The 26500-nt window shown below is 39.5% G+C and overlaps 1 protein-coding gene across 2 annotated transcripts in view; it reads left to right on the top strand.

The window, feature by feature from the left end:
- Window positions 1-579: 579 nt before the first annotated feature.
- Window positions 580-26500, top strand: part of LOC138027685 (phosphofurin acidic cluster sorting protein 1-like) — a 29147-nt gene continuing 3226 nt past the window's right edge. The window contains exons 1-22 of one of the 2 annotated variants that reach the window (XM_068875257.1): window positions 580-600; window positions 5891-5978; window positions 6417-6506; window positions 7560-7685; window positions 8115-8206; window positions 8988-9037; window positions 9363-9445; window positions 9687-9755; window positions 10380-10442; window positions 10642-10814; window positions 13823-13874; window positions 15775-15852; window positions 16253-16438; window positions 17145-17243; window positions 18412-18518; window positions 19560-19714; window positions 20259-20366; window positions 21740-21842; window positions 23372-23414; window positions 23670-23697; window positions 24137-24275; window positions 24367-24475. In XM_068875257.1, coding sequence (XP_068731358.1) covers window positions 5901-5978; window positions 6417-6506; window positions 7560-7685; window positions 8115-8206; window positions 8988-9037; window positions 9363-9445; window positions 9687-9755; window positions 10380-10442; window positions 10642-10814; window positions 13823-13874; window positions 15775-15852; window positions 16253-16438; window positions 17145-17243; window positions 18412-18518; window positions 19560-19714; window positions 20259-20366; window positions 21740-21842; window positions 23372-23414; window positions 23670-23697; window positions 24137-24275; window positions 24367-24475 — 2031 coding nt within the window. In that variant the 5' untranslated portion in view covers window positions 580-600; window positions 5891-5900. Of the gene's footprint in view, window positions 601-1694; window positions 1833-5890; window positions 5979-6416; window positions 6507-7559; window positions 7686-8114; window positions 8207-8987; window positions 9038-9362; window positions 9446-9686; window positions 9756-10379; window positions 10443-10641; window positions 10815-13822; window positions 13875-15774; window positions 15853-16252; window positions 16439-17144; window positions 17244-18411; window positions 18519-19559; window positions 19715-20258; window positions 20367-21739; window positions 21843-23371; window positions 23415-23669; window positions 23698-24136; window positions 24276-24366; window positions 24476-26500 lie in introns of those variants that run through there. The other variant, XM_068875256.1, reaches the window with a different exon arrangement.

Here is a 26500-nt window from a genome sequence, read left to right as displayed (position 1 = left end):
AGCTCTCGGATGAGGCTAAACTTACAAGCTACGTTACCGAAGCCGTTGGAAAATCGCTTAGCGACCCGCGATTGGTCTAGGCACAAATCTGTTATCCTTAGGCCGGTAGCAGCTCGCCGCAAAGGTCTCAAATTAAATACCAAAACATGCGCTTGTTTTGGATGAACTTGGTGAAAAAAATACAATATTTTAAAAAGACTAATTTTTGTGGAAAGCCGTTGAAGTGTGCTTTTCTCATTTATCGTTTTAATTATTATCATCATTTGTATGGTAGGACTCTAACCGTTTTCACCCGTTTTTACCTTATTGTAACTACGTTAGTTTTCCTTTTAGCTTTTTAATATTTATAATCAACAACATCTGTATTGTTTTGCTCATGAGGCAAAATTTACACTTTTGCGAAAGCGCATGCTCGTAGCGCCATCTAGGTCACCATGAGGTCACCATGATGTGGGTTCCTTGGACATAATGTGGTCAGTAATGGCCAAACCAATGGGCTGTCACGCGGGAGGTCGTGAGTTCAATTCCGGCCATACCAACACTCAGGGTCGTTAAACAACTGAGGAGAAAGTGTTGCTGTTGTAATGGCATCTGCAAATGGTTAGACTCTCTAGTCGTCTCGGATAAGGACTATAAACCGTAGGTCCCCTCTCACAACCCTTCAATGTTCGTAATCCTGTGGGACGTAAAAGAACCCGCACACTTGTCGCAAAGAGTAGGGCATGTAGTTCCCGGTGTTGTGGTCTGTCTTCTGGGGTGTATCGTGGTTGTGCGGGTAAATGCTAGGAGATACTAGCTACACCAAGCTACTCTAAATAAAGATATATGATATATGATAAATCTTGAGTATAGTCTATCCTTGCGGTAGTGCTCGATGCGTTCGCAGAGCGTAGTATATCTGAAGATTGCACTAATCAATAAGACATAACTTTTTCTGTTACTCTGAGTTTCTTCTGTCTGATGATCGCGTATGCCTGAAACTCAGAGTAAAAGGAAAAGTTACGTCTTAATTGATTAGTTCAATCTTCAAACTTGATGTATGATATATTCTGGTCGTATTTCATAAACCTCAGCCTTTGGGCGTCTGCACTATAAACTTGAGCGAATGACTTTTCTTTCAGTGTAATACAAAAGACGTATTTTTAGCTTTCGTTTCTCTTGCCTTCCTAAAAATCCCCCTTATAGCCTCGCTTGAGAGCTGTGAGAAATACTTCTTGTCCTAAAGATTGCGTGACGCTTAGTTCCGCCAGAATCGAAACCAATCTCGTCCCCAGGGCGCTTTTCCCTGGCTTTGGAGGTGAGGCGGAAAAACCCTTTGGAGGTGGGTTTTTCACCGGGTACTCCGGTTTTCCTCCCTCATCAAAATCGACTCACAGTTAATTATTAAACATCTAGCTGTCACGAGTGCTGTTGCTCCGACATCAAACATGGACTGTATAGCAGTAGCCAGAGGCGCCTTCACGGTATGCTACGTTCGGCTCATGCTTAAAAGAAAACGTATAATGTCAACAAATATTCCTGGGCGTTTCCATCAGATGAAGCTCTGAAGCGCATCCTTTGTAAATCAATAAAAATATGTCTTATTAATAGTAAAGTAAAATCAAATTTAGTACGTGAGTCATAAGCTGTGATTGGCAGTTGTTTAATTCACCGGAAGTAACTAACCAATGCGCAAGCGTACTTCACCAAAACAATGTGATCAAACTCAACATGGCGGACGCAGGAGTTATTCGTCGAGATGTTTCGGCATCTTCCACTCCCCAGAAGCCATTCTCAATGAAATTATTTTCCACTTGGGAGGTAGAAAGAACTTCTCCGAATTGCGTTCCACGGTGAGTTCGTCTTCAACACGTTTGGCAGCTAATTTGTCATGTATGTGAGAGCTTTCATACTTTGATAGGTAGTGACCCACAGAAACAGGGTCCATATTTGCGTCTGCTTTGGGGTTTTTTACTTCAGAAAATTTGGAAAATCCTTAAATGAAAATTTGAGTCAGAGAAGCTCGTCATTTTCTTTTACGTAACGTCAGAAATAAAATACTCATCGTGCTTTTCATGTCAGTTTGTTTATGACTTGCGATTAATCTGTGAAAAGATCGTGTGACTCTGTATTCGGACCTGTTTGAACAAACACGTGTTTTAATATTAGCCCTTTAAAATCGCAGTATTTGAATTGTATCTGGTCGTGAGAAATTTTTAAGGTGTGTTTTGATGATTCAAAATTTTAGACGTTTTCCACACGAGCGGAAGTGACTGTAAATTACACCAGAAAAAAATGTGCGCTTGACAATCATTGTCCTTGCTAACTGCATTCTTGTTAAGATTTTATTTTTTGCACTGCTATATTCGTATGCACTTGCTTTGATTTCTTAAGCATGAAGCTTTGCTCCATATCTGTCTCTGCGACGTTCGTCTCTATGCGGAATTAGATTTTGCCCATACATGCTCCAGGGGATCCGCAGATCATCACATAGAAGATTGAAAAAAATATTAATTTTTCCAAAGAGGCTTCCTTTAGATCAGATAAATCTAATGGCTTTGTATTCTTACCAAGATAAAGGGAAACATTCTCGATTCTTTAGATTTTTCCAGACTGCATCAAAATTTTGATTTTTCTTAAAAACATGGGAAATGCAAATTTTTTACTTCAAAGCTAGCACAATGTCATATTGAAGAACTACGGAAGTGACACATGTAAAATTATTTTGAAAATTAACAGGATCACTTAGAGATCCTTGGAGATGGTTTTTGATTGATTTTAGGGGACAAATTTTCTTTAGATTTTATCCATCGAATAATGTTTTTTCATAATGAAATAGAAATTTCTTGGACATGTGAAATTGTATATTCAAATTATTTTCCTAATTAAATATAAATAAAATCTGTCATGTCCAGTATTTTCTGGTGAACTGTCCTTTTGTGATGTCTGTGAAAGCAATAATTATTGCACATGTCTTTCCCTCATTCCTTGGGAAGAAGACGTTTGGTTCTTGTCTGATATCTTATATCTGGGCTGAAGATTCTGTAGTTGCTTTTTTAGTTAAAAGAAATAATGAAATCTGTCGTTAGCATGTAGACATTTGGATGACCATCTCATAAATACTCATCAAGCAGTCCATAGTAAAATCTATCAGATGAAACATTTGACAGACCTTAATGAAAAGATGTTTCTAATGTATGTTATCAATTTGAAATATTGCGTATACAATTCCAACAATTTAGAAGCAGTGATGTTAGTTCTTATTACTTTCCACTGATTGTTTTGAATTTCCTTTTGTAGTTAATCTCAGGGGGCTTTACTTGTATTCTTTAAAATCGAAAGGTTTCTTCTTGCTTTTCATTTTTATTTTCAATTTCATATTTATTATCTTGAGACACTTTCAGATTTTGTTTGTGTTGTTAAATGAAGTGATTCCAAATTAACCTTTGTACAATCTTGTTTAAATGCTTGATAAAATGGATATTTGTGGGATCTTCAACAAGCACAGGTAATTTTCAATTTTTCTTTCACATATGTGAGACCAAAAATAGTGTGGTTTTGTTCCAGTAATTGAAAAATGTCACTGTTATATCACTTTCTTGCTAAATAAACATAGGATGTTTTTGGCAGTCTGTATAGGTTTTCATGATCATGCAAATGAAACCAGTCTTGGTTTATAAAGTTTTTGTGAGTAGGTAATTTTAGAATTGAATTTTCTCGCTTTTAATACTATAATTTTTTTTTCATTTTGTGAAGAATAATGCCATAGGACCTAGATAATACACTCTTCATTTTTAAATATTGTATTGGACAGGTATGTCTAAAGCATATTGATTAAAATTTTGGTAAGCACTCTGAGGTAGGGAAAATTTGGATACCTTAAGATACAATGATATTCTGATTGCAACAAAAGGAAGTGAATTCTATTACCATCCTGTTCAGGAAAGGAAACTGACACTTTTATTTTTAAATTGGTCTTGTTTTGTGTCCGCTGTCATTTCATTTATATTAATAATTGCTGCCAGTTAACAAATTATAGCAATAAATATTTTCAACTGTCAATGGAAAGATTTGGGAAATATTCAAAAATAGTTATTGACTGGTTTCATTTGTAAGAGTTTATGTTAATCAACGGGGAAAAAAACTACTTTTTGATTGAAATTGAATAGGTGGCACATATAATAGTCCCAACTGTTGTGAAATTTAACTATGGTTTCCATGATTATTTTAATCCCAAAAGGTTGCAGAGAATTCCAGATATATGTGGCAAGTCATTGTAGATGATTGCAGAAGAAAGAACATTCTGTATTCGTGGGCAGTCACCTTGAGAGAATAGCAGTATTCATAGAAAACAGTTTTTCCAAATAATATCAAGTTAATAATTTATTATCTCCCAATATTTTTGTTTTGTTATTGTCTGCAATGTTATGTTATATTGACCAGGCTATGTCAGAAACAATTTGCTTAGTTTCAAATAATATTATTTTTTGAAAATGTCATTAAATGAGCACATTGCTTTCTTTTTGGAAGAGCTTTCAACAATTATTATTGCTTTCATAGAAGGTGGGATGATCTGATATTGTTCTAGATTTCATGGTGCATATTTCAAGCCAAGTAGTACCTGTAGTAAATGTTGCGTTTTTTAACTTACAAGGATATTCTTATAAAGGACTGAAAATCTGGCTGGATGTTTTGAGCATCTTGTCCTGCCCAGTACATGTACACTTAATTACTTCAGGACTCACATTTAGAATTCACAAGCTTAATTCTGGAGATAACCAAGATTTTGGGTGATAAAATTTATTTACTGAAAATTAATGTTAAGAACCTTGACTTTTCTGCTTAAAATGATGTCACTTAAGATATCACTCTTATCTGGATCACAGAGCAGAATGCATTTGGCATCAGCAGAAAGTGAAATCTTAATTCTCTGGAGGTGCTAGTCATTCTAGCACTGGAGCATCAAGTCAAATCAAGTCAAATGTTCGTTTTTGAGGAGAGGGAAAAATCGGAGTACCTGGAGAAAAACCTCTCGGCGGTTCAAGAGAAGAGAACCAGTCCAACAAAGTCAACCCACATATGTCGCCGACATTGGTGGGAGTGTGCCTTGTATAGAAGTTACTCTGGGCGGCTAAACAATAATTTATTTTACTTGTCAACTGGAGTGGATTTCATGTGAATGGGATAACAACATCTAAATGTAGGTCCACTCGAAAAATGTCCCCGAATTAAAGTGGGTTATTATGTTGACGAAAGAAAAGGGAAGAAATGAAAAATTAGTCCAAAATTAATTGTACAGTAGCTGTAACATATATTCATCCAGAACTAAATTGAAAAATACTTGTACCAGGAAACTCATCGTCTCATTTGATGTGATTGTGTACATTCTGTGTGGTCTTATGATGAATCTAGGTAGCTTTGTCATTTTACCATTTTCCCTCTTTGGCCTTCAAAGTGCAGTGCACTGTCTACAGTGTATGTAATGAAGCACAGGGAATTTTGACAGTTTCATAACAGGACTTTCATTTTTTTTGAGATCCTTAATTATTTCTTTTTTATTCTTAAGTTGGGTGAGATTATAATAAGGTAGACGGTGTTAAGCCCCATTGCTCTCTCTTTTAATTACATTTTAGCCCCAGAAAGTTCCAAAAATAGATAAGTACTAGCTCGCAAATTATTGTGCTGGGTGCCTGTTTATCTTCAAGTTGACAGCCCTGCAAAAGGAAGAAGACGGGGTGATGTTTTCTTATGTGTGGTACAGTGTACTTGTACATTGAAAACTTTATGAAGGAAGATGATAATTTTCTTGGTAAAGGAAAAATTGGCAGGCAGTGATTTGACAGAACACAGAGGACAGTTTTATTCAATAATTATATAATAATTATATAATTATATTTGTTTTGTGTTGTAGACTTTGTACCATGACTCTCACTAGACTGGAGATTTTCAAGCCCTTGGAATCCAACCTGAGTGAAGTCATCATTTCTGTATCTATGCAGGTAATTAAATTAAATATATATTTTGCAGTTAATTAACTATCCCTTTTAACTTATTAAAATTGGAGTGTCTTTATTGGATACAGTGTAAAAGGTGTCTGGCATCAACCCAAACTGTACTTCACAGCAGAGGATCTTTTGTTGGCATTGGAATGCAAAGAAAAATAGTATAATCTTTTGCTTCGTGACCAAAATTATCTTTATTCATTTGTTGTTTATTGCATAGTGTTGTCTGGAGCAGTTTAAGAAAACCTACATGTTGCCAATTCTTACAACCCATTCTATTTTTTTGACGATGTCAGAAAGAACAAGATCTACACAGATAACATAATGATTATTATTTATGCTATTCACATGCAAATAAGTGGCTGGGTCTTCTAGAATCTTACAAAAAATTAATGTTTTCACCAGACATAATTTTGTTGTTTGGTCTGGTTACAGAGTTCCCGTCGGGTACTAAGATCTAATGAAATTGGTCTTCCACCCTCTGGATTGGTTGATACTGAGCTGGATTTGTCCTTCTCCCTTCAGGTAATTGGCATTCATTATAAGTCTATTAATGTACAAACTTTATTATAAAGAAACAGAGCAATTGGCAATTTTATTTGCAAGATGAAGCTAGCTCTTTCATTTTCCATTCGCGTTAGGAGAAAGGGAAATGAATAATTATTTTTTAAGGTATTAATAAGTTTTTGTTATTATTCCTAAACACAGTTACTGAAACAGCTAGTGAAAAGCAGCCTAATATTTTTGACAAGAAGTTTTATTTTTGAATGGGGAAGGTACACATGTTGGACCGGATCAACTGGGATCAACTCAGATTGCTCACATCAGATTGAGGGAAAAACGGCTTTAAGCCAAAACTATTCGATGTTTACACCAATTTCACCAAGGTTAGCTTAAAGATTAGGGCTAGGGTGTTTTCTTGAGGCCTTATCATTTTTTTACGTCTATGAAAAGTGAGTGATCCGAGTTGATCCGATGCAACTTTTGTACCTGCCTTGTTTGAAAGTACATTAAATTGAGTCATTTTCCAAATGGAGACCTGTCTGAAAGTGGAGAATGATTTCCCAAGGATTAATAATATTGCTAGTTTTGTCTTTTACCTGACCCAGCAATAGAAAATGAGTCTAATAATTTATTAATGATCATGCATGTAGATAGAAAAAAGATTCACAGATCTATGGATTTTTTTTATGCGGCTTAGTATTCAAGGGCATTAATACGTGTACCATATTTGTTATTCATCGCAGTTTTGCTAACCTAGGTTCTTTCATATGGCTTAGTTTTGTAATATTAATATAATTCTTCAATAGTTGTGTCTTATGCTGTACAGTCATGAACGGTGAAGTTCACACAACTTCTTTGGCAGAACATAATTTTACTGTACCTGTTACCCCCGGGAGCCAATGGGTTAATACCAGGTTTTGTATGACATACACGTATACCATACTGAATATTAGTTTGTATAATGTACCTGCCACAATAATGAATTACCTTTCGAGTACACTGCAGTAAGAGATTTACAAATGTATAATTATAATAATTACATTATTTGGAATAAAATGTGCTTCCCCTTTTTAGTACCCACACTTTTTAAAAAGGTCTGGAAATAATCTGCAAATAATGCTGCAAAGACGAAAGAAGTACAAGAACCGCACTATCCTGGGATTCAAAACTTTAGCTGTTGGGCTCGTCAACATGGGCCAGGTGAGAATTGAAGGACTTCTTGGCATGTACATTTGGTGGCATTGGGATTAAGCTATGGTGTAGCTCTGTGAACATCTCCAAAATTGGAGGTGTCAGGCAAAGTAGAGTCATTCATAGGAACTTTTATTTCTTTCCTTTGGTTGGAGTTTTTATTATAAATGACAATATGTGTGAGTTGTGCCTGTACGTGTACTACTATTGCTACAACACCTGAAATATTAGTCGGCAGTTTGGTAGTCAGTAAGCATGCATGAGGTCAAAGTTTTTATCAGCAGTGATTGGGGCATAATTATGCCATGCGCCGTAGAAATTACACTACAATGACATTGTCAATTTCACATTACTGAGTCTTGTCATTTATCTTTTATTCTGTTTATTAATTTGTTTTTCAACTAATAATTAAATTATGTGTTTTATTTTTTGTTCCAGGTTCTCCAACATTCGGTAGAAAACCAACTGAAATTGTACATGAAGGGAAGTTCTGTCCCTGTAGCGCAGATCACTGTTAATTCGCTCACAAGGTATGATAACTCTGAATACCACTACTACTACTACTACTACTACTACTACTACTACTACTACTACTACTACTACTACTACTCCTACTCCTACTACTACTGCTACTACTACTCCTACTGCTACTGCTACTGCTACTGCTACTGCTACTGCTCCTACTCCTACTCCTACTACTACTACTACTACTACTACTACTACTACTACTACTACTACTACTACTGCTACTACTACTACTACTACTACTACTACTACTACTACTGCTACTACTACTGCTACTGCTACTGCTACTGCTACTGCTACTGCTACTGCTACTGCTACTGCTCCTACTGCTACTACTACTACTACTACTACTACTACTACTACTACTACTACTACTGCTACTACTACTACTACTACTACTACTACTGCTACTACTACTACTGCTACTGCTACTGCTACTGCTACTGCTGCTGCTACTACTACTACTCCTGCTGCTACTACTACTACTACTCCTGCTGCTACTACTACTGCTACTGCTACTACTACTACTACTACTACTACTACTACTGCTACTACTACTGCTACTGCTACTGCTACTGCTACTGCTACTGCTACTGCTACTACTACTACTACTACTACTACTACTACTACTACTACTAATAATAATAATAATAATAATAATAATAATTTATAATACTGATGAGAGTAATTATAATAAATTATTAATATGAAAAGTACAGTAATAGTACTTAATATGGAAGCAATGAGTTATAACAATAATAATGACAATAACAACATTATTTTTAGCCAACCTGTTGAGGCAGATGGAGACAGGATTGCTGGATCAACTGTCAGAGGTATGTCAAAACTTTAACAAAAAAAGGTCACTGTGCATTCCGATTTCATATTTTTATTATGGATAGTTGGGAAATTTTTCTGAGTTTAAGCATCTTTTTTGAAACAGTTGCCCAATTTTTAGACATAAAATGGGATTTTTTTCTTTTCTTTTTTTTTTTATTGTTACCATATCTTTCACTGAGGTTAAACACTTAATTACGGTACAAGGTAGCAGTTGTATCGTCGACATGATAAATTATTTCAAAAGTTGCGATTCAAATCCCCCTTGTTGACCCTGTAAGGTGTTTTTCATGAACAAATGTGATTAGCAGGTTCACTTTTCAGGTGATGTTGACGAGAATTCTAGTGATGATGATGATGACTATTCTTTGTCTGACCAGGAGGGTAGCGATAGTGCAGGAGATGCTGTAAGTCAACCAACCTCAGATATTGTCAAATCTTGTCACATTATTATCTTTACTTACTTACTTTACTTTACTCCAATTTTCATGTAACTTGCTCAGTAGCTAACACATGCAGCTCTAAGCATTGAACCACCTAACTGCGAATGTTCCACCAAAATTATGGCCAATGCAAACAAATTTCGGCTAACCATTGTTGAAAACGCAGTATTCACGTTTTAGAGTGGTTTTTTTGCTATATTTTTAGGACATCCTAGATGTGGAACAGAGACAAGGAGGCAAAATTAGACATGGAAAAATTACCATTCCTGCCAAGGTAATTGTATTCAAATTAATGTTTATATCTATTTCAGTGTCACTCCCCTTTGTTTTTTTCTTCTTCTTCTTCTTCTTCTACTTCTACTTTGAAAACATCACCAAAAAAGTTACCGGTACTATATAATAACCCTGTGTAATCTCACCTTCGCGATCCAGCTGCCAAACTGTGCTTTGGATTTTATGAATCAAGCAGCTTAAACCAATGTTTATGAAGATTGACCAATCAGCATCTTTCGTTCTTATGTTATGAAATATATTACAGTACTTTATTCAAAGGCATTTTGGTAGTTAGCATTGAATTTGAAGGCAAGAGGCTGCAGAAGTAAACTTGTAACTCTAACCCATGATTCCTGGAGGCTCCCCTTTGACGAGTAAACTCGTCTGGCGTCATACGGAGTGAAATACAAAGTATGGCCTGTTTAGGCATTGAAGGGTGAAGGGTCCTCGCTATATGGAGCACAGATGTGGGGTGGAACAATATTATGTAGTCTAAATGGGAAAAACATGGTTAGCCATTGAATTGTAGTGTTCAAATGCTGTTGTTTCTAATATTTACATGTAAATTTATAAGGCAGAAATTTTGTTCTAAATGACTAAAATGTACTTTTCATCTTTATTCCAGCACCAAAAGAATTTTAAACAAAAGTTTATTGCACTCCTCAAGAAGTTCAAAGTGCCTGAAGAGGTTAGAGCATGTATTTTCATATTGAATTTATGGAGATTTCATATTAGCTATGGCCATGAAAAAGTACTTTCTGTAAACATATAAAATCCTTATTAACAAAACCTTGACATCATAATTTCTCTCATTTTGTGTCCATTGATACAAAGACATTGACAGTAAGGCCAAAATAGATCTTTGTGATGTCTTTTCATTCTTCTAGGAATTGGAAAATGAAATTGCGACCTTGCAGGATATTGATATCAGTCCCCCGGAGAATGAAGCGGGTGATGATTATCTTTTTCCTGATGACTTGGAAGACTTGGACAGTGATTTGGAGAATGAGTTCCTTGAAGACTCTATCAGTGTTGTTTCAACACCTAAGCCATCTCTCAGGTCAGTTAACACAACCTCTAAGTACTATATCCTGAGAAATTTCTGTATTTTGAGTGGCTAAGAGGAGTGGTATCTCAGTCACCTTTGAAAGACCTTCATAAGGAAAATTGCAGTTGCCATTGCCATGGAAACCAAGAATCATAAAAATAATATGTCATTGCACAAGTTTTTAGAGAATTTTGGAAATATTTCCAGATTTTCAAATTCAGGAGCTTCAAGAACCTAAAAAGGTCAAAAAAAAAAAAACTATAAGTTATCCTCCTCACTGTTTAAATGTTTGGACCAGATCGGAAAAAAGCTCTAGACAATTTGGAAATCAATTTGCTCACTTATCAGCATGAAGTCAAACAACAGGAGGAAAAAAATGGATGGTTTTACAAAGCCTTTTTAGGTTATGGTGGTATGAACAGATACATAGTGTAAAATAGCTCGATTTTTCGTCCATTGTACATTTCAGCGTTGTTGTCTGTGTCCCTAGAGATTGGTTACAAACCACCTATTTTGAAATAGTTATCACTTGTGGTATTTGTGCCAAAAATTACATGCAAAAAACAGCAAGAACAACTCTTTTTTTGCCTTGTTTACAAATTTGAGGTTCTCTTTTGTGTCCTTGTGCTCGTTCAGTGTTACTATAACAACTTAATTGAAGAAGTTGGTACTGACATTGATCGAGCTACAGGCCAATATGCCATGCCTTCTGCATTCTGCCAGAGAAATAAACGAGAATTGTTTAATCTCTTCTGCTCAACGGTGCATGATGAGGAAGGAAACCAGAATTGGCGAGGTGGTGAGAGCAGTTCCACCAAATTATGTGGCGGTATCACTTGTTATCTTTAGTTGTCTTCATGGTAAAATTTCGATGAGTTTTCAAGGATGAAGGTGTGGTGTACAGGAGATATGTTTTAGAACTATTATCAACCGGTGTTTAGCGAAAGTTTCGAGCCTAAGCTTTCTACCTGCTCCTTAAACCCAGGCAAAAACTCGCAGCACCATTCAATTTTTCAAAAATTCCGCCATTTTACGTACATTGTATAGGTTGCTATGGTGCCATGTTGTCATACCCAGTTTTCCGGCGCGCGATAAAGAGCATGCACAGTCGTTTGCAGCTCTGTCAGCCCGGTATCGATTCCTGAATTGGTGGCATGTTTGGGTTGAGTTTGTTGGTTCTCCAGTTTACTCCGAGAGATTTACGTGTATTCCCGGGTATCTCATCAAACAACAGAATTTGATTTGATTTGATTGGACTCCATTAGCTTTGAGTTGATTTGTTGGCTCCCCATTATGTAGAGAAGTTTTGCTCCGATTAAGAAACAGGTCCTACAGATTACTCCTCCTTTGCAGTCTTAAGGACTGAATAGGCCTTATTCACTATAGCCGCTGTGTAGTTTTTTGAATTGTCATGCAAATTAGCCATGTGTTATGTTGGGGGGCAAACATTGGGAAAAAAGGCAAATTGCGGAAAATCGGCTTGGCCAAATTATTGAAATAACACTGCTAAAAGTACATTTTAGAATTTAGAATAAAGTACCTTTTATAGTAATTTAAAATCTTTGATTGCCTTTGACATTTTGACTATATACTTCATTATCTGCTCATTTTTCACTAAAACTTGGGTAATCATCCTATTTAAAAACATTACTTAGGTGATAAACATTCAATGAGCGTGAAACAAATCATCTGTGTGGCTAAGATGTTTGTTATAACCTCTCGAACTTGTGTTGTTTGCCCCCTGAGACGTGTGTACATGTAGCTACATGTAATTTGCATGATAATAGCAAATCCAACATGGCGGCCATCGTGAATAAGGTCTATAGGCCACTTTGGAAAATACCATAATACTCTTTGTTTGTCCCCCCAAAATTGCATGAGCATTGTTTTTGTTTTCTCTTGGGACCATTGTAAGTCCCTAGAGAAACTGGAAACAATGCTTATGCAAACATTTGGGGGGACAAACAAAGAGTATTATGGTATTTTGCAAAGTGACCTATTACAAAGGACATACTTTGACAAGATCTGGCTGAAAGCATATATAAGGTGCCTGAGACAACAGCCAGGCAGTCTATGTATGATCCTGGAGCACAGAATGACAGCCAGTTGTAGTTATCTACATGTACACGTAGGAGTCAACGATGATCAATGACAATTGACACTTGTTGTGATTATTAAGCCTTTCATCCTCCCAAACCGACCCCCATTTACGAGTAACATCGTCTGGTGTAAGACAGAGTAATATCTTTTAGCGTCACTCTTAGGAGCTCGGACAGGATGACAGGGGTCAGTTTGTGAGTGGACCTAAATGTTGTTAACTTTTTAACCCCTGAAGAGGTCCTCATTGACGATTAAAATCGTCTGGCGTTAGACAGAGTAAAATCTCTAAGTGTCCCTCTTAGGAGAGAAGGGGACCCTCTCACCCCACAACCAAGCCAAATTGATTAGTAAAACTCTGAGGAGGGAATGGGTTATAGGTAGCCTTAAATTCCTCGAATGATCTTGAATTTTGCTTGAAAAAGTATACGAGTTTAATCATGGGCACAGGGTACCCTGCCTGGCAGAGTCTTCCTTGATTCTCAATGTTCTGATCTCCTCAATGTTCTGTCACGCATATGTGACGTTACGTCAGTGCAACGCCGCTTAAAATCTTCCGCCATTTGGCAGGCTTTATAGCTAGCGGGTTTTAAAGGAGTTACACAAGTTTAATCATTCGTCCAAAGTTCTGGGGCCGTTTCCTGAAAGGTGTAATAACTCAATTCCAGGGCTAAATTTGCCTTATTCCGACACATTCATCTCTGGATTAGAGTTATTACACCTTTCAGGAAGCCGGCCTCTGGACGACATCGAGGAGATCCGTACAGAGATTTTCATTCCTTCTCGCAAAGAAACCCCTGACAAGAAGGGTGTGTACAAGGTGTATTTAAAATATCACCGGTTTGGAAATAATGGCCGCAGGTACACCCACCAATTTGTATGGTATTTACCATCCGAAAACTTTGGTTTAATATTATTTCCAGGCCTTACTTTGATCCAAGGAGTTCAACTGAGAATGTCAGGAATCACACAATGGTAAGTTGATCCAGTTTGTGTGGTAGCTTACGGTAATTTGTCACTTACTGTAACCAATCATTTTGCTACTGCCCCGAGCTTAGTCTCTCCATGGCCCCGAAGACGAAGGTTTTTTCCCTGCGTTTTTCGGCCATAGTTCTCTCTGTATTATCAAAGAGAAAAGGTTTTGTGGAATGCAACTGGGTCTATTCCCGCTTTGACGTCACATACTGATTTACATTGCATTAACTCTTTGCAAAAATGCATGCAAAGTAGATTGTGACGTCAAAGCAGGAATAGACCCACTCCCCTTGTGACTCGGTCGTGAACAAAAGATGCTTGGATTTTCGCAACTTTCGAAGCCTATAAAATGGCAGGATTTGTTAGAAAAAGGAAAAAATGGCTGCAATGCGTTTCGAACAGGTGCAAAGATTTATTTTAGCGAAAAAAATATTTTGGGGTTAGGTGTACTTTAAGGTTGCTTTATATGAAACTGATCAGATTTTCAGAATAAGCCGAGGGGTTGTACTTTCAATTCATTAATATGGAGTTCACGCAACGACGAGACACAAAACAAGAATGGTATAGACCCTTTGCATAAATGGCAATGGACTTCCCAAGCCTCACATTCATGTGAAAAATCCTTTGTCTAGAAACATAAGTATGAGGCTAAGGATGTGCAAAGTATTGTTATTCAAATTTAAGCGCCATATATGCAATGGGTCTATTGGATAAAAGAGGGAAAATAGTCGTGCTACACGAGCGGTACGCATTTCAGTCCCTCCACTAAACAATAATTTGAAATCACCAAGTTTTTGCAGGGTTTCCACAGTTCTCTAGGGTAGTGGACATATTTGGGGGGGGGGGAGAGGGGGGGTGTGAAGCTCACTCAAATTCTTTTTAAAAAGTTATTAAAAATTATACTAAATTGGCATCAAAGTACCAGGCATAGAATGGGAAACGACCGGACGAAACGTCCGGCCTCCGGCCTCAGACGAAAAGCCTGGTTTTAGGTTTTCAAGTTGACGACAACGCGAACAAGATGGAATCATTGCGAAGTTCGTATGATAGCGCAAAGTCAGTTTCTGAAGTGGCGCTTTCGTCGACGTAGCCGGCCGTTGTCCTTGCTTTAACTTGCGAGTGACAGGCTAGAGAATAATGCTCCTGGCCTTGGTTGATTGGGAAGAGCTTTAGTGTCGCGTTTACGTAAAGCTGGAATAAGCTGTATGTTAGTTTTTGCTGGTTTTTGCCACCAGATGAGCAATACCTAAAATACCAAGTGACTCTGGATAGCGGTTTTCCATTGTGTAGCAGAACAAACCGACGCTAGTTTTTTCCCCCCAACACTATTCACTGTTTTAGCTACAATACAATACATACTTAATTGACCACTCCCATAGGGGCTTTTCAGGGCCAATGAAACACAACCAACGAAACGACAGAACAGAACAACTGTTACGAATCCCAACTGGCTGGAGGCAAACTCAGGTCAGAGCGGGTCTTGAACCCGGGATCTCCGGATCTCAAGGCAAGCGCCCTAACCACTGGGCCACACTGGCTCTAGTCTCCTTCGCAGCCGCTCGGGCCGGAGTCACGAGAGCGTTGCGTGACTCCGGCCCGAGCGGCTGCGAAGGAGACTACACTGGCTCCTCTCTGCCTTACTTTGAATTAATTTGAAGTAGTTTTATCTTGGAATGCCGTCAGCCATTCTTAAGAGAAGCAGGTGTTAAAAGGAGCCAGTCGTGCCTTGAAGCGGAGATATGCAGCTTGTTTTAAGCGAGGAAAATGGGTGCAAGTCGTATTGTATTTCGTTTCACTTCTGATTGGTGGAGGAAGTGGCGCGTGATTCTTAAGCCAATTAAGCCAATCACCGAAACTGGCGAATAAGGTTTAGTGCATTCGTTGTTACCTCTTTCATTAGATTGACGAACAAGACATCCGCAGTGTTCCTATTTCTTTGCAATCTGAACAAGAAGACTCATATCCAGACCACGATATGGTGAGTAGGAGCATTAAACAAAGTTTCTTTTCGTTTTTTTTTTTAAGACTTGAAAGAGACAAGTTCAAGAAGTTACTCTTTGCGAAGGGCTGATTAAAATTATAAGCTTCTCTCCACGAAGATCTTTTTTTTTAAATTTTATACTCAACTCTTAGTATCCTCGCTAATTCACGCGTTTGAACAAGCCTTAGTCGAGAACCAATCCAGTTACTTCAGTCGATCACAGACAATCAAACTAGCCAATCACAACGCCAAGTAGAACGTACCGCCGACGCTTTGCGCGGGAAAATGTATGCGTCAGATTGGCTGAGAGGTGTTATAGGTGGTCGCCAAAGGTCGTAAATCAAAACGGAAGTTGTGAAAAACAGTAAATCGTATCATTCTCGTCTTATCGTTGAAGGATTTACAAAGTCCGCCGTCCGACGGAGAGAATCTGTCAGACTCCACCAACACGTCTGACGCACTTTCAGGAGGAGGACTCGACGACGTACCGTCATCAGTGAGACGCAGTGTTTCATTCAAAGAAGGGAGAAAAGCTTATCTTGGAAGGCCAACAAAGCGAAGAAACAGCGATATTGACATACAGGTTGGTCAGTCAAGTTAAAAGAACAGCCTTTGTAATTTGTTGGTTGAGCATCCGGCTGCCATGCGGGAGGTCGTGAATTCGACTCCGGCCGGATCAACACTCAGGGTCTTTAAATAACTGAGGAGAAAGTGATGCCTTTGTAATTACATCCGCAAATGGTTAGACTTTCAAGTCTTCTCGGACAAGGACTATGAACCGAAGGCCTCGTCTCACGAATATCTTCCATGTTCATAAGTTCCCTGTGGGACGTTAAAGAACCCACACACTATTCGAGAAGAGTAGGGGATGAAGTTCCCGGTGTTGTGGCTATCCTCTGTGAGTATATGGGTGAGTGGGTATAGCAGGTCCACATCAGGTGAATAGCTGCCAATACTTCGACCTGCTCAAACAAATAGATAACAAACAAATAAACGCTACCAACGGACGTGTTTTGCGTAATCGGCTCAAAGGGCATGAAAATATCAAGTCTGATTTTACACTAAAATTGTGGTTGTTCTGTTCTGGCAAAGCTAATCAGAACTCTAAAAACGCAAAATTTGAGGTTGAAAAGTTTATAACGCAATTTATTTGGAAAAGTTGACCAGGTTTTCTTAATGTATTATCTTTGCCGTAAGTTTATTGAATGACCTTCAATTAGTTAGCGTAACAGAGCTTTTGGCCAAGTTACCTTCGGCTTTTTTAAGTGAAAAGACTCTTTTCTCCTTAGTTACCTGAAGTCACCTTAAATGAGCAACTAAGCGATGTGTTATCAGGGGATATTCCCGAATCCATTTTGTTGATCAGTACGTCTGAGTGGCAAGGACAGGTGAGTGAGTGAAAGAGTTATAGCCTGGGTCGAGATAAGGCTTACGAGCGTTTATGGGGTTGTTTGGGGTGACAAGAAACTAAGCAGACATCTTACAGTATGCCAAAGCACTGGAGCTGCTGTGTGCTTTTGTGGAAGCTGGGTAACGGCTATTTCTCCATGAGAAAAATGGCTCAAGTTAAAATCGCAACTCTTGAGATTGGTACCACTGAGAACATTTATATACTGAGGCATTGACGAACCGTTTTGATTTTTTTATGTTTTATGCCCGTTTTCACTAGCGACGGAAGTCTTAGCATAAGCGACGTTCGTGTTAAAATGTTTTTGACAAAGTTCCCAGTTGGCTTGATAGTTCAATTGGTAGAGCATTGTAGCGCAATCGCAGGGTCATGGGTTCGAGCTTCGTTCAAGCCTGGGGCCCGTTTCTCGAACGTCCCGAAACTTTCCGGGGCTTTTTCGGATGTCACAATTCCCTCTGTATCTCAAGAACGATGAGGTTTTAAGACACAAAACTTAACAACCATTTTGCTTTTTATAGTCTTGAAAACGTGTTAAAATACTAGCTTATCAAGACAAGCGGATAGCATGCAGTCTCGTCCGAAGACTTATCGGGACTTCCGAGGAACGGGACCCTCGATTTTTTTCAGGCCTTCTTCGCAGTTGCAAAAGTTGCTGCTTAACTGCGATGATCCGTTTGTATCTCATGCGAACTGTCCTTAGTTCGTTTCTTTTGTACTTCAACTGAAAGGTACTAATGATGGAAACCCAACAAAGTTGTTTCTATGCCTGCTTTTCTAGTGAGAACCAGCCCTAGTAGCCCAGTCTTGAGGAGCAGTGTTGGCGCAGTGGTGAGAGCAGTCGCCTCCCACCAATGTGGCCCGGGCTCGATTCCCATACTCAGCGTCATTTGAGGGTTGAGTTTATTGGTTCTCTACTCTTCTTCGAGGGGTTTTTCTCTGGGTACAACGATTTTCCGCTGTCCTCAAAGGACCAACATTCGTTTTGATGAGTTGATGTGGTTTCTGTACAGCGGTGTCCCCAATTAGTGCCCCGGTGCTAAATATAGTTGACACTCAAATAAAATTCATTGTGATCATTTTTAAAAGCGATGTGTAAAATTTCGCTTGGCGTCTCTTATTTAAACTTATATTTTTTCTCTTATGTGTAGCTGTTGGCGCTGAAACTTTGTGACAAGGCGGTCAAGATGATTTGCACTCGTTCCAGCTCTGATGTCCACGCAGTGTTCCTGGCAATCGTCACAAAATACCAAAAATTGTAAGAAAAGTTTCCAAAAGAGACGTTAACGTGCCACAGAGTTATTTAGACTAGGGTATTACATTGGGCTGGTTTAGACATTCCAACCAGCGTTTCTGGCTCTTTCGTCTTTGGAGCGCGACAGTGCATACCATTTATGATGCACTGGGACATCGGAGTCTGTGATAGAGAATTACCACGTGAAATTGATGTGGTATCAGGATCAGGCAGAGCACCTATCAGGTGACCTCGTGAGCGCGTGATTACCGTGCAGAAGGTCGCGGGTTTGGTTCCTTACGACAGTGGTGTAGCAGCTCTCGTAACCTGCCGTTGTTTGGTATTGTAAGCAGTTTCTATTGTTTTTAAGTCTAAATCATTGTTTTATTTTTGGTTTGGGTAGCGAACCAATCACATTATACGTTACGAGAGCTGCTATATCAATCAGCCCCTTACGATAGTGTAAAGTTACAGACATTTTCGTCGACGTTGCCATCGCTTATTTCCTTTCGTAAACGGTCGTTGCCATTTGAAACGGTCGTTGCCATTTCTCAGAATGTTCGTTGCCATTTGAAACGGTCGATGCCATTTTTTAGCTCTGAATTACACTCATTAGGTCTAAGAACTCAAAAGGTTGCGGTTACTGGGAGTTGTGTCTCGCTGGTCATATGAGTTAGGGTTCGGGTTAGGGTTCTGTTGAGGGTGAGGGCTAAGAACCCGGGTTCGAGTCGAGTCTTGAAATTTTCGGACTCTTTTTTTCCTCTTGTTTGTCTTTTATAATTGTTTTTATAATAGCAACGACCGTTCTGAGAAATGGCAACGACCGTTTCAAATGGCAACGACCGTTTACGAAAGGGAAATTTACGTCGCCGTCGTAGATCTTAAAGTTTCCTATTCGCAAAGAACAGGGCACATAGTGGTTAAAATGTATCTCATTTCGTTCATCAAAGGAAGTCCACCGGCCAAATCAGAAACAGTCAGAAGTTAAGGGAACTTCGCCGGAAGTTGGAGCCTTGGCATTTCACTTTGTAATCTCGTCTCTTTTTATATTTCTTTGTTGATTAGTTGTCATACGAACTCGTCTTCGCCTCCACACCTCAGCGTGGGCATTGCCGGCACAGAGTCGTACATCAGCGAAGTGCTCCAGGCGTACGTCGAGCTTTTCTCGTCCAAGCCGTCAGACTGGCAGACATTCCTTCGCTTTCTCCTCGTACCGCTCGGTAAGCTTGCAAACTGTTCCTCCTTACAGTTTGGTTTTCAACGCTGTTATGTTTGTTTATATTTTTCTTTATACGGAAAACATCGTAAGCTTTACCACCGTTGACCGCTCGAAGCCTATTTCGTGTAAAGAAAGCAGAAATTGAGTCTGGAGAGAAATGTCAAGTTTTTCCACTCTTTTGGACCGCCAGACACAAATATTGATCGGACATTCCAGAATATCTGAACAACCGGAAAGTTGCGTTTCATTGGTCCGTTTCTTTTCGGGACCAGTGTCTACTTCAGTTTTATATTTTGGCGTAAAACTTGTAGAAGTTATTGGCTTGATTCGGCTAACCGAAAAAATGCAGTTTTCTTCGGCACATGAAATTTTGATCTCATGAATACTCAGAGAATATGAGGGCTCAGCTATTAATGGTAATAACAAATGTAAAGTAAGGGACAACTCAAAAGAATTTGAGTTCCAAGTGATTATTATATGGGGTGTGCCTTTTTTGATTCTGTATTGGCTTAATCGCTTAGTCTGTGATTAAATTAAATTTACAGACAGCCAACCGTTAGCTAAGTACATTGCTTCTCTGGACCCAAGATACAGCTCGCTTTTTATGGACAACGTTTGGAAAGAAGCGTTTGAGCACTCTGACACGAGCGTGGGTGAGTGGTCTTGTTTCTTTTTGTTTTTATAAGCAGTTTTCAAACGAGTTATCGATGGCAATTTCTGGTACCGCTCTGGTTTCGCGTGGACCACTGTGGTCATTGATTGGCTCGGAAATTTCGCGCCAAAAGCATCATTTTCCCACGTTAGCGCCTTCTGCAATTATTCCCTTTTCGGTGCGATTGGCTGATTCGATTGTATTCATCTGTTGTGATAATCAGATACGTCCAGAAGTGCACGTAATTAGGTGCACATCGATTTTGATAAGAGCTACGAAGTGTCCCCTTGCTGTTTTCCCCAACTTGATCATCACTCGTGTCAAGGAATGCGGACAATTGACGTCACAGTGTCGCCTTAAATCCGGTCTTCAAGTAAAGATAAACATCGGTATTTACCCTCACCAAAAGATAACGCTAATCCTTACGCTTACCCTGTTGCTGCCAATAGGTAGCAAATGCTTGGGAATGCATCCAATTACGTTCATTTCTGGACATAAGCGCAGGTATTGTTAACTTGTGGGAGGCGCGGTGACCTCATGGTTAGTGCGCTCGACTCCGGAGCGAAAGGTCCTGGTTTGTGCCCTGGTCGGGGACGTTGTGTTGTGATCTTGGGCAAGACACTTTACTCCCACGGTGCCTCTCTCTCTCCACCCAGGTGTATAAATGGGTAACGCCAAATTTAAAGCTGGGGGTAACCCTGCGATGGACTAGCATCCCATCCAGCGGGAAGTAGATATACTCCTAGTCGCTTCACGCTACAGAAACCGGGATAAGCTCTGACCTGGTGGGTCATTTGGCTCGTTAGGGTTAGGGTTTAGGGTTAGAGATTTAGGTTTAGGGTTAGAGGTTTAGGGTTAGGGTTAGGGTTAGGGTTAGGGTTAGGGTTAGGGTTAGGGTTAAGGTTAAGGTTAAGGTTAAGGTTGGCTCGTATGCAAACTTCACTGTTAACCAGACGTTTCCTCAAAATTTAGTTTTATCTTATCAAATTCAACGAAGGGTATCACTATACTCAAGCCAGAACTAGGGACGTATAGGTCAGTTTTCGAAGTTTTGAAATCCCTCAGATTCTAGGACCTGGTTGGAGTTGTGAGAAGTGAGGTTAGCGCTAAAGCGGGTTTAATGCCATGGAAACCTGCAGACCTTTTGATTGGCGATAACATAGGTAGGGAATTTCGTGAAGGATACGTGAATAGTGTTTTGTTGTATTTCCGGGAGCCTTGCATCAATAGCAGGGTACAAGTGGTGCGTGAAATAGTTCGAGTTTATTTGGCTCATCAGCATCTAGTTGAACCTACAAATCCTATGGCTCTGTCCATGACCTGTTCCATTACATACTGCTTTGCTTTCTTTTGATGAATTTTTGGCTCTTGTAGACTTCGAGGAAGTGAGCAGACGAGTAAAAACCTTTATGTCAGCAGTTACCGTCACCCACAATTTGCCCATTGCAGAAGCGCTGGTTAACACGAAATCCAAAGGGTAGGTACTAAAATCAACATGAATTTGACACAACGCACGTTGAAGTCTGTGTAGGCGCGATGAGGGAGGGGGGTATACGTATAACAGTGAGAGATTCCTTGGTTTGTTGTTTAGAAAGCGTCTGTCACTCACTTCAGTCTCAAACTGGGCACAAGTGCACAAATTTAGAAGACTTGAGATCAATCAAATCGAATTAAAGTAGATCAGATGAAAGCAAATGGTGGCCTTTAGTGAGAGGGAGGATGCTTCTGCCATATTTCACAACGTGAACATGAAAACATACATGAAATGTTTACGACTCAGTGCAAAGGCTTAGGCAGCTTATTAAGCACGAAGACGCACTATGAAAATTCATTCAAGCACGTCTGATTAATTATCCAAGATGGTGATCAAACAGCAACACGAAGACGGAAGCAAGAAAAGATATTTCTGGCGCGAAAAAAAAAATAAGGAACTGGGGATTACAATGAAGAACGACAGATTGCCATATGGGGCTTTTTATTGCACAAATCTTCAAAGAGCTTTCGGTTGCATCCACGGTTGATTGATAAATCAAGGCACCACGCCTTTTATAGTGGGTCTTCACCGGAAGTGAGGTGTTTTTTTTTCAACTGGTCTTTGAACTTCCATATTTATATTGCTAAGTGTCTTTTCTGTGTTAAAAGTTCACTTCAGGTTTCCGTCCGTAACTCACAAACGTCTCGGACTTAATTAATTAAGGTGGCCGAACACAGTTTTCGCGCGCGCTTTGCTAACGCAATGCAGCGCACGCGCAAGGATTGCAAAAAAATAAACATGGCCTCAATACAGCAATCATTTTATTTGCTCAATGCTTCCGCTATTTGTACTATTTTTCCTTGTAATTCAACAAAGTGTTTTAATGGTTTTATTCTTTTATGAGAAATGTATGTTAAAAAAGGTAGCGATGCAAAGAACTTCGCAATTCGCAGATTTTTCTTTGTTGTCGAAAGAACTCAGTTAAATGTAGCGCATGCGTAGTAAGTTAAAAATTGCGATTGAATGCGTAATAGCTTTCTCGGAAATACGCCTATTTCTCGAGAACCAGTGGATAAGTCACTGGAAAACGTTAACCGGGCTTTGAACAACTTAGGCGAGAAGTGGTCAAGACCGATTCTCTGCTTTCTCAAATCCCATAATACACCTCATTTACCCCCCACCCCCCTACGACCAAGAAGAAAAAAAATTGCCTTATTGTTGTTTGCAGCTTCTTCTGGGACATGAATTTGTCCCAAGAGAAATCGAAAACAATGCATGTGCAAACTTTTTGGGGGTAAAAGAAGTGTATTATGGGATTTGACAAAGTTGATAATCAATCGCAACCGAACACGGCCTTAGACTCCGTTTTGACTCCATCCTGAGGGGGGTCGTGTTATTCAGTGAGGATGCAAAAATATCTAGGTTTTCAGTTAGGATGATGTGTTGTGATTCAAAAATTGTGCACTTAGTTTCTCAACGTTTGTTATATTTACTCACGTTAATTGAATGTGATTTTTCGTCCTCTTTTTCAGATCGGAAGAAGGTTCATCACAGATCTTTTTACCCTTTGTTTGTGTGAGTATTTTATTTTCTTTTTGACACATGAGTCCTAATATAACTTAATAAAGCTCGCTCATAAGCCTTTATTATTTACTACTATAGACTCGATGAAGTTCTCTCGTTTACAGGCAATTTTTTTGGCGCGTCACGCAATCCTTGGGAAGGAAGGATTGTGTGACAAGCCAAAGGCATGTCTTCAGGGGAGGGTACGTTGGCTCTTGTTTTGAGCAAACAATTTTTTTAACTAACGTATTTTGCTATTATGTTTAGGATGTTCGGATTGGTTCAACGGATCAAGGTGAGTGACTCCTTTTCAGTTTAATCACTGATAGATTACAGAACACTGAGTTTTCGTGGTTTGAAAGCTCGACATGGTCACAATTCTCCCAGTCCCTCAAAATAACGGAGCAATGTTTCCAATTAAGTGGTATCTTCATGTATTAAGACTAAAAAGTCTTCCTCAGTAGGCCCAGTCTGCAACTGATTAAGCTTTCGCGTCTTCTCGGATAAGAGCAATAAACCACAGGCTGCTCCTCACAGAATGTCAATGTTCATAAACCCTCACCCGAAATGGAAAACGTAGGGAATGTTGCCCTTGATGTGAGGATGTTACTTTTGGTAAATCGTTTTTAGGTGGGTAAATGGTAAGAGGTATTAGCTGTCCGGATTGCACTGAGGTTTTGTTAATGATAAAATGATTCTGGATAAAATAACTCGGGTTGTTTTTATCTTAGCAGATGAGGAACCCATAGCCACCACCGGCCAACCAACAAGTGCTGGCGCAAAAAACACCGGAACAAATTCAAGGCTTGATAATGTAGGCCCTGCACCAGGAAGTCCACAGACGCCCCCAAATACGAGCTCACCATCGACCTGGTACGTGGAATTTTTTAAGTGTACTGTAAAAATTATGGCTTAAATCTTTTCAGACTTTGGAAGTCATTGATGGTAACTGTTTCGTTCCCAGTCTTCATGATGGTAGCGGTGGTAGCAGTGGAGGTCTGTGGTCAAGTGAATTAATGGACCTTCAAGTCGACTACTGGCTGGTGACAGGAAACAAGAAAGACGTAAACAAGGTACTGCGCCTCTACTCGTGAAACCGTTTTCCAAAATGCTTTCATTGCTTTTTTTCCGTGCTAGCGAGAACGAGAAACCAAGGCGAGTGAAGCAAACCGTCGGTTTTTTTCTCCCTTGCTGGAGCGCTTCACCGTCTGTTTTCGCGCGCTTCGTTTGTGCTTATTACGCGCGTTTGTTAGCTGCTACTTACCCCCTTAGTAGAGCCGAAAAGCTCGAATTGAAACTACCAAAAACAACAGGGCCACTTATTTCCATATCATTGATGAAAGTGATAATAATAATTATAATAATAATTTGATGATAACAATAATAATAATAATAATAATAATAATAATAATAATAATAATAATAACACTAACATGGCCGCTCGCAGATCTACAACAACTCGATCGCGAAGCTCGCAAGATCATCAAAGAGAATGGAGGCTACCATCCACTCGGCTCAACCGAATTGCTATACCTACCAAGGAAGTGTGGAGGCCGGGGACTGAAGTCATTTGAGAGCCTGTATAAGCAGACCAAAGTCAAGACCACAATGAAGCTGTACGCAAACGAAGATCGAACGATGAGTTTAGTGCGCGAGTTTGAAGAGAAGTGCGAACGAGCAGGAAGAAGATCACTCGTAAAGGATGCCAAGAAATTTGCTTTGGAAATGGACATTACTCTGGACCTTGCATACCCAGATCCCAAAGCGTTGCAAACTGACTCAGGTGAGGAATCACATGTTAAAGGAGTAGGGAGAACATTACGAGCGAGAGAAGAAGAGAGAAGCATGAGGGAAGTAAGAGAGCAGAGGTGGCAAGGAAAGCTGTTCGGAGAAAGATGGGATGATAACAAAGTTATTGACTGCTTCACTTGGCTTAGTAAGTGGAAGTCTGCACCTGTGCATACTGTTGCTGGAATCTATGAGTTATACCAGCAATTACTCCCCACTAAGCTGTACCACCAGAGCAAGACGAAGACGCTGACCACCTCGGATACCACGTGTCGTATGTGTGGAAAAGGGCCTGAATCTATGGCCCACGTGATTAGCGGATGTGGTACCTTGGCACAGACTAAGTACATGCAGAGACACAATGCAGCCTTGAAAATCCTTTTCTTCGAGTTCCTGAAAAACTTAGATCTTATCCAGTGTATCCCCCCTTGGTACTCTCCAGTCTCACCTAAACCCGAGTACAAGAATGACCGAGCGTGCGCGTACTGGGATGTCCCAGTATTTGCTGAAAATACGGAAGTCAGGGCTAACAGAATTGATGCGAGAATTGTGGACAGAAAGGAGAAGAAGGTGATCCTTATTGAGATGAGCTGCCCTTGGGTTTCCAACAGAGAACAGAAGGAACAGGAGAAAACTGACAAGTATGCGCCGTTGAGATGGGAGATGCGCCAACAGTTCCCCGGCCACACTATCACACAGTTTAATGTGATAGTTGATGTACTAGGAGGCTACTCTATGGAGACGGCGGAGAAAGTTAGGAAGTTTTTAGGTTTGGATAGAGGGAACCAGGTTTTGTTTAATATGCAGAAGGCAGTTTTATCGTACACCCTAAACATAGCAAGGTCATTCAAGGTTTCGACGAGTTATTAAGGAATATAAACTCTTGTTCCTTTCTCAAATGTTGGTTCGTTAGTTATTACCAATTGGTTTGTAAATAGGTTTAACAGTAGGGATTGTTACACAATAGTGCCTTTTCCTACTTATATTTGTAAGCATACTTACGTACTACATACTGCATAAATTATTACTTATATCGGGCTATTTACAATAAAAAGATCAATAGCGCTTAGCGCTCCTATTGTTATGTGTCTCGTTCCACAAAAGCTCCCAACTAATTTGCATGTGCTGGCCTTGTGTGGCCTAGAATCCTGTAGTTGCTCTAATCCAGAAATGCTGCATGATGAAATGCGCATTCTTTGTGATAAGCGTCACGAAGTGTCGCCTTCCCTCTCTCCTCATGTCTCTAAAATGTGACTGAAGAGTCCTTTTAATAGACCTTTTTGCAGATACGTCGGCCATTTTGATTTCTA

This window comes from Montipora capricornis, chromosome 12 (genome assembly GCF_036669925.1).
Source record: "Montipora capricornis isolate CH-2021 chromosome 12, ASM3666992v2, whole genome shotgun sequence".
NCBI classification, from domain to species: domain Eukaryota; kingdom Metazoa; phylum Cnidaria; class Anthozoa; order Scleractinia; family Acroporidae; genus Montipora; species Montipora capricornis.
This window is presented reverse-complemented; position numbering and strand designations above follow the sequence as displayed.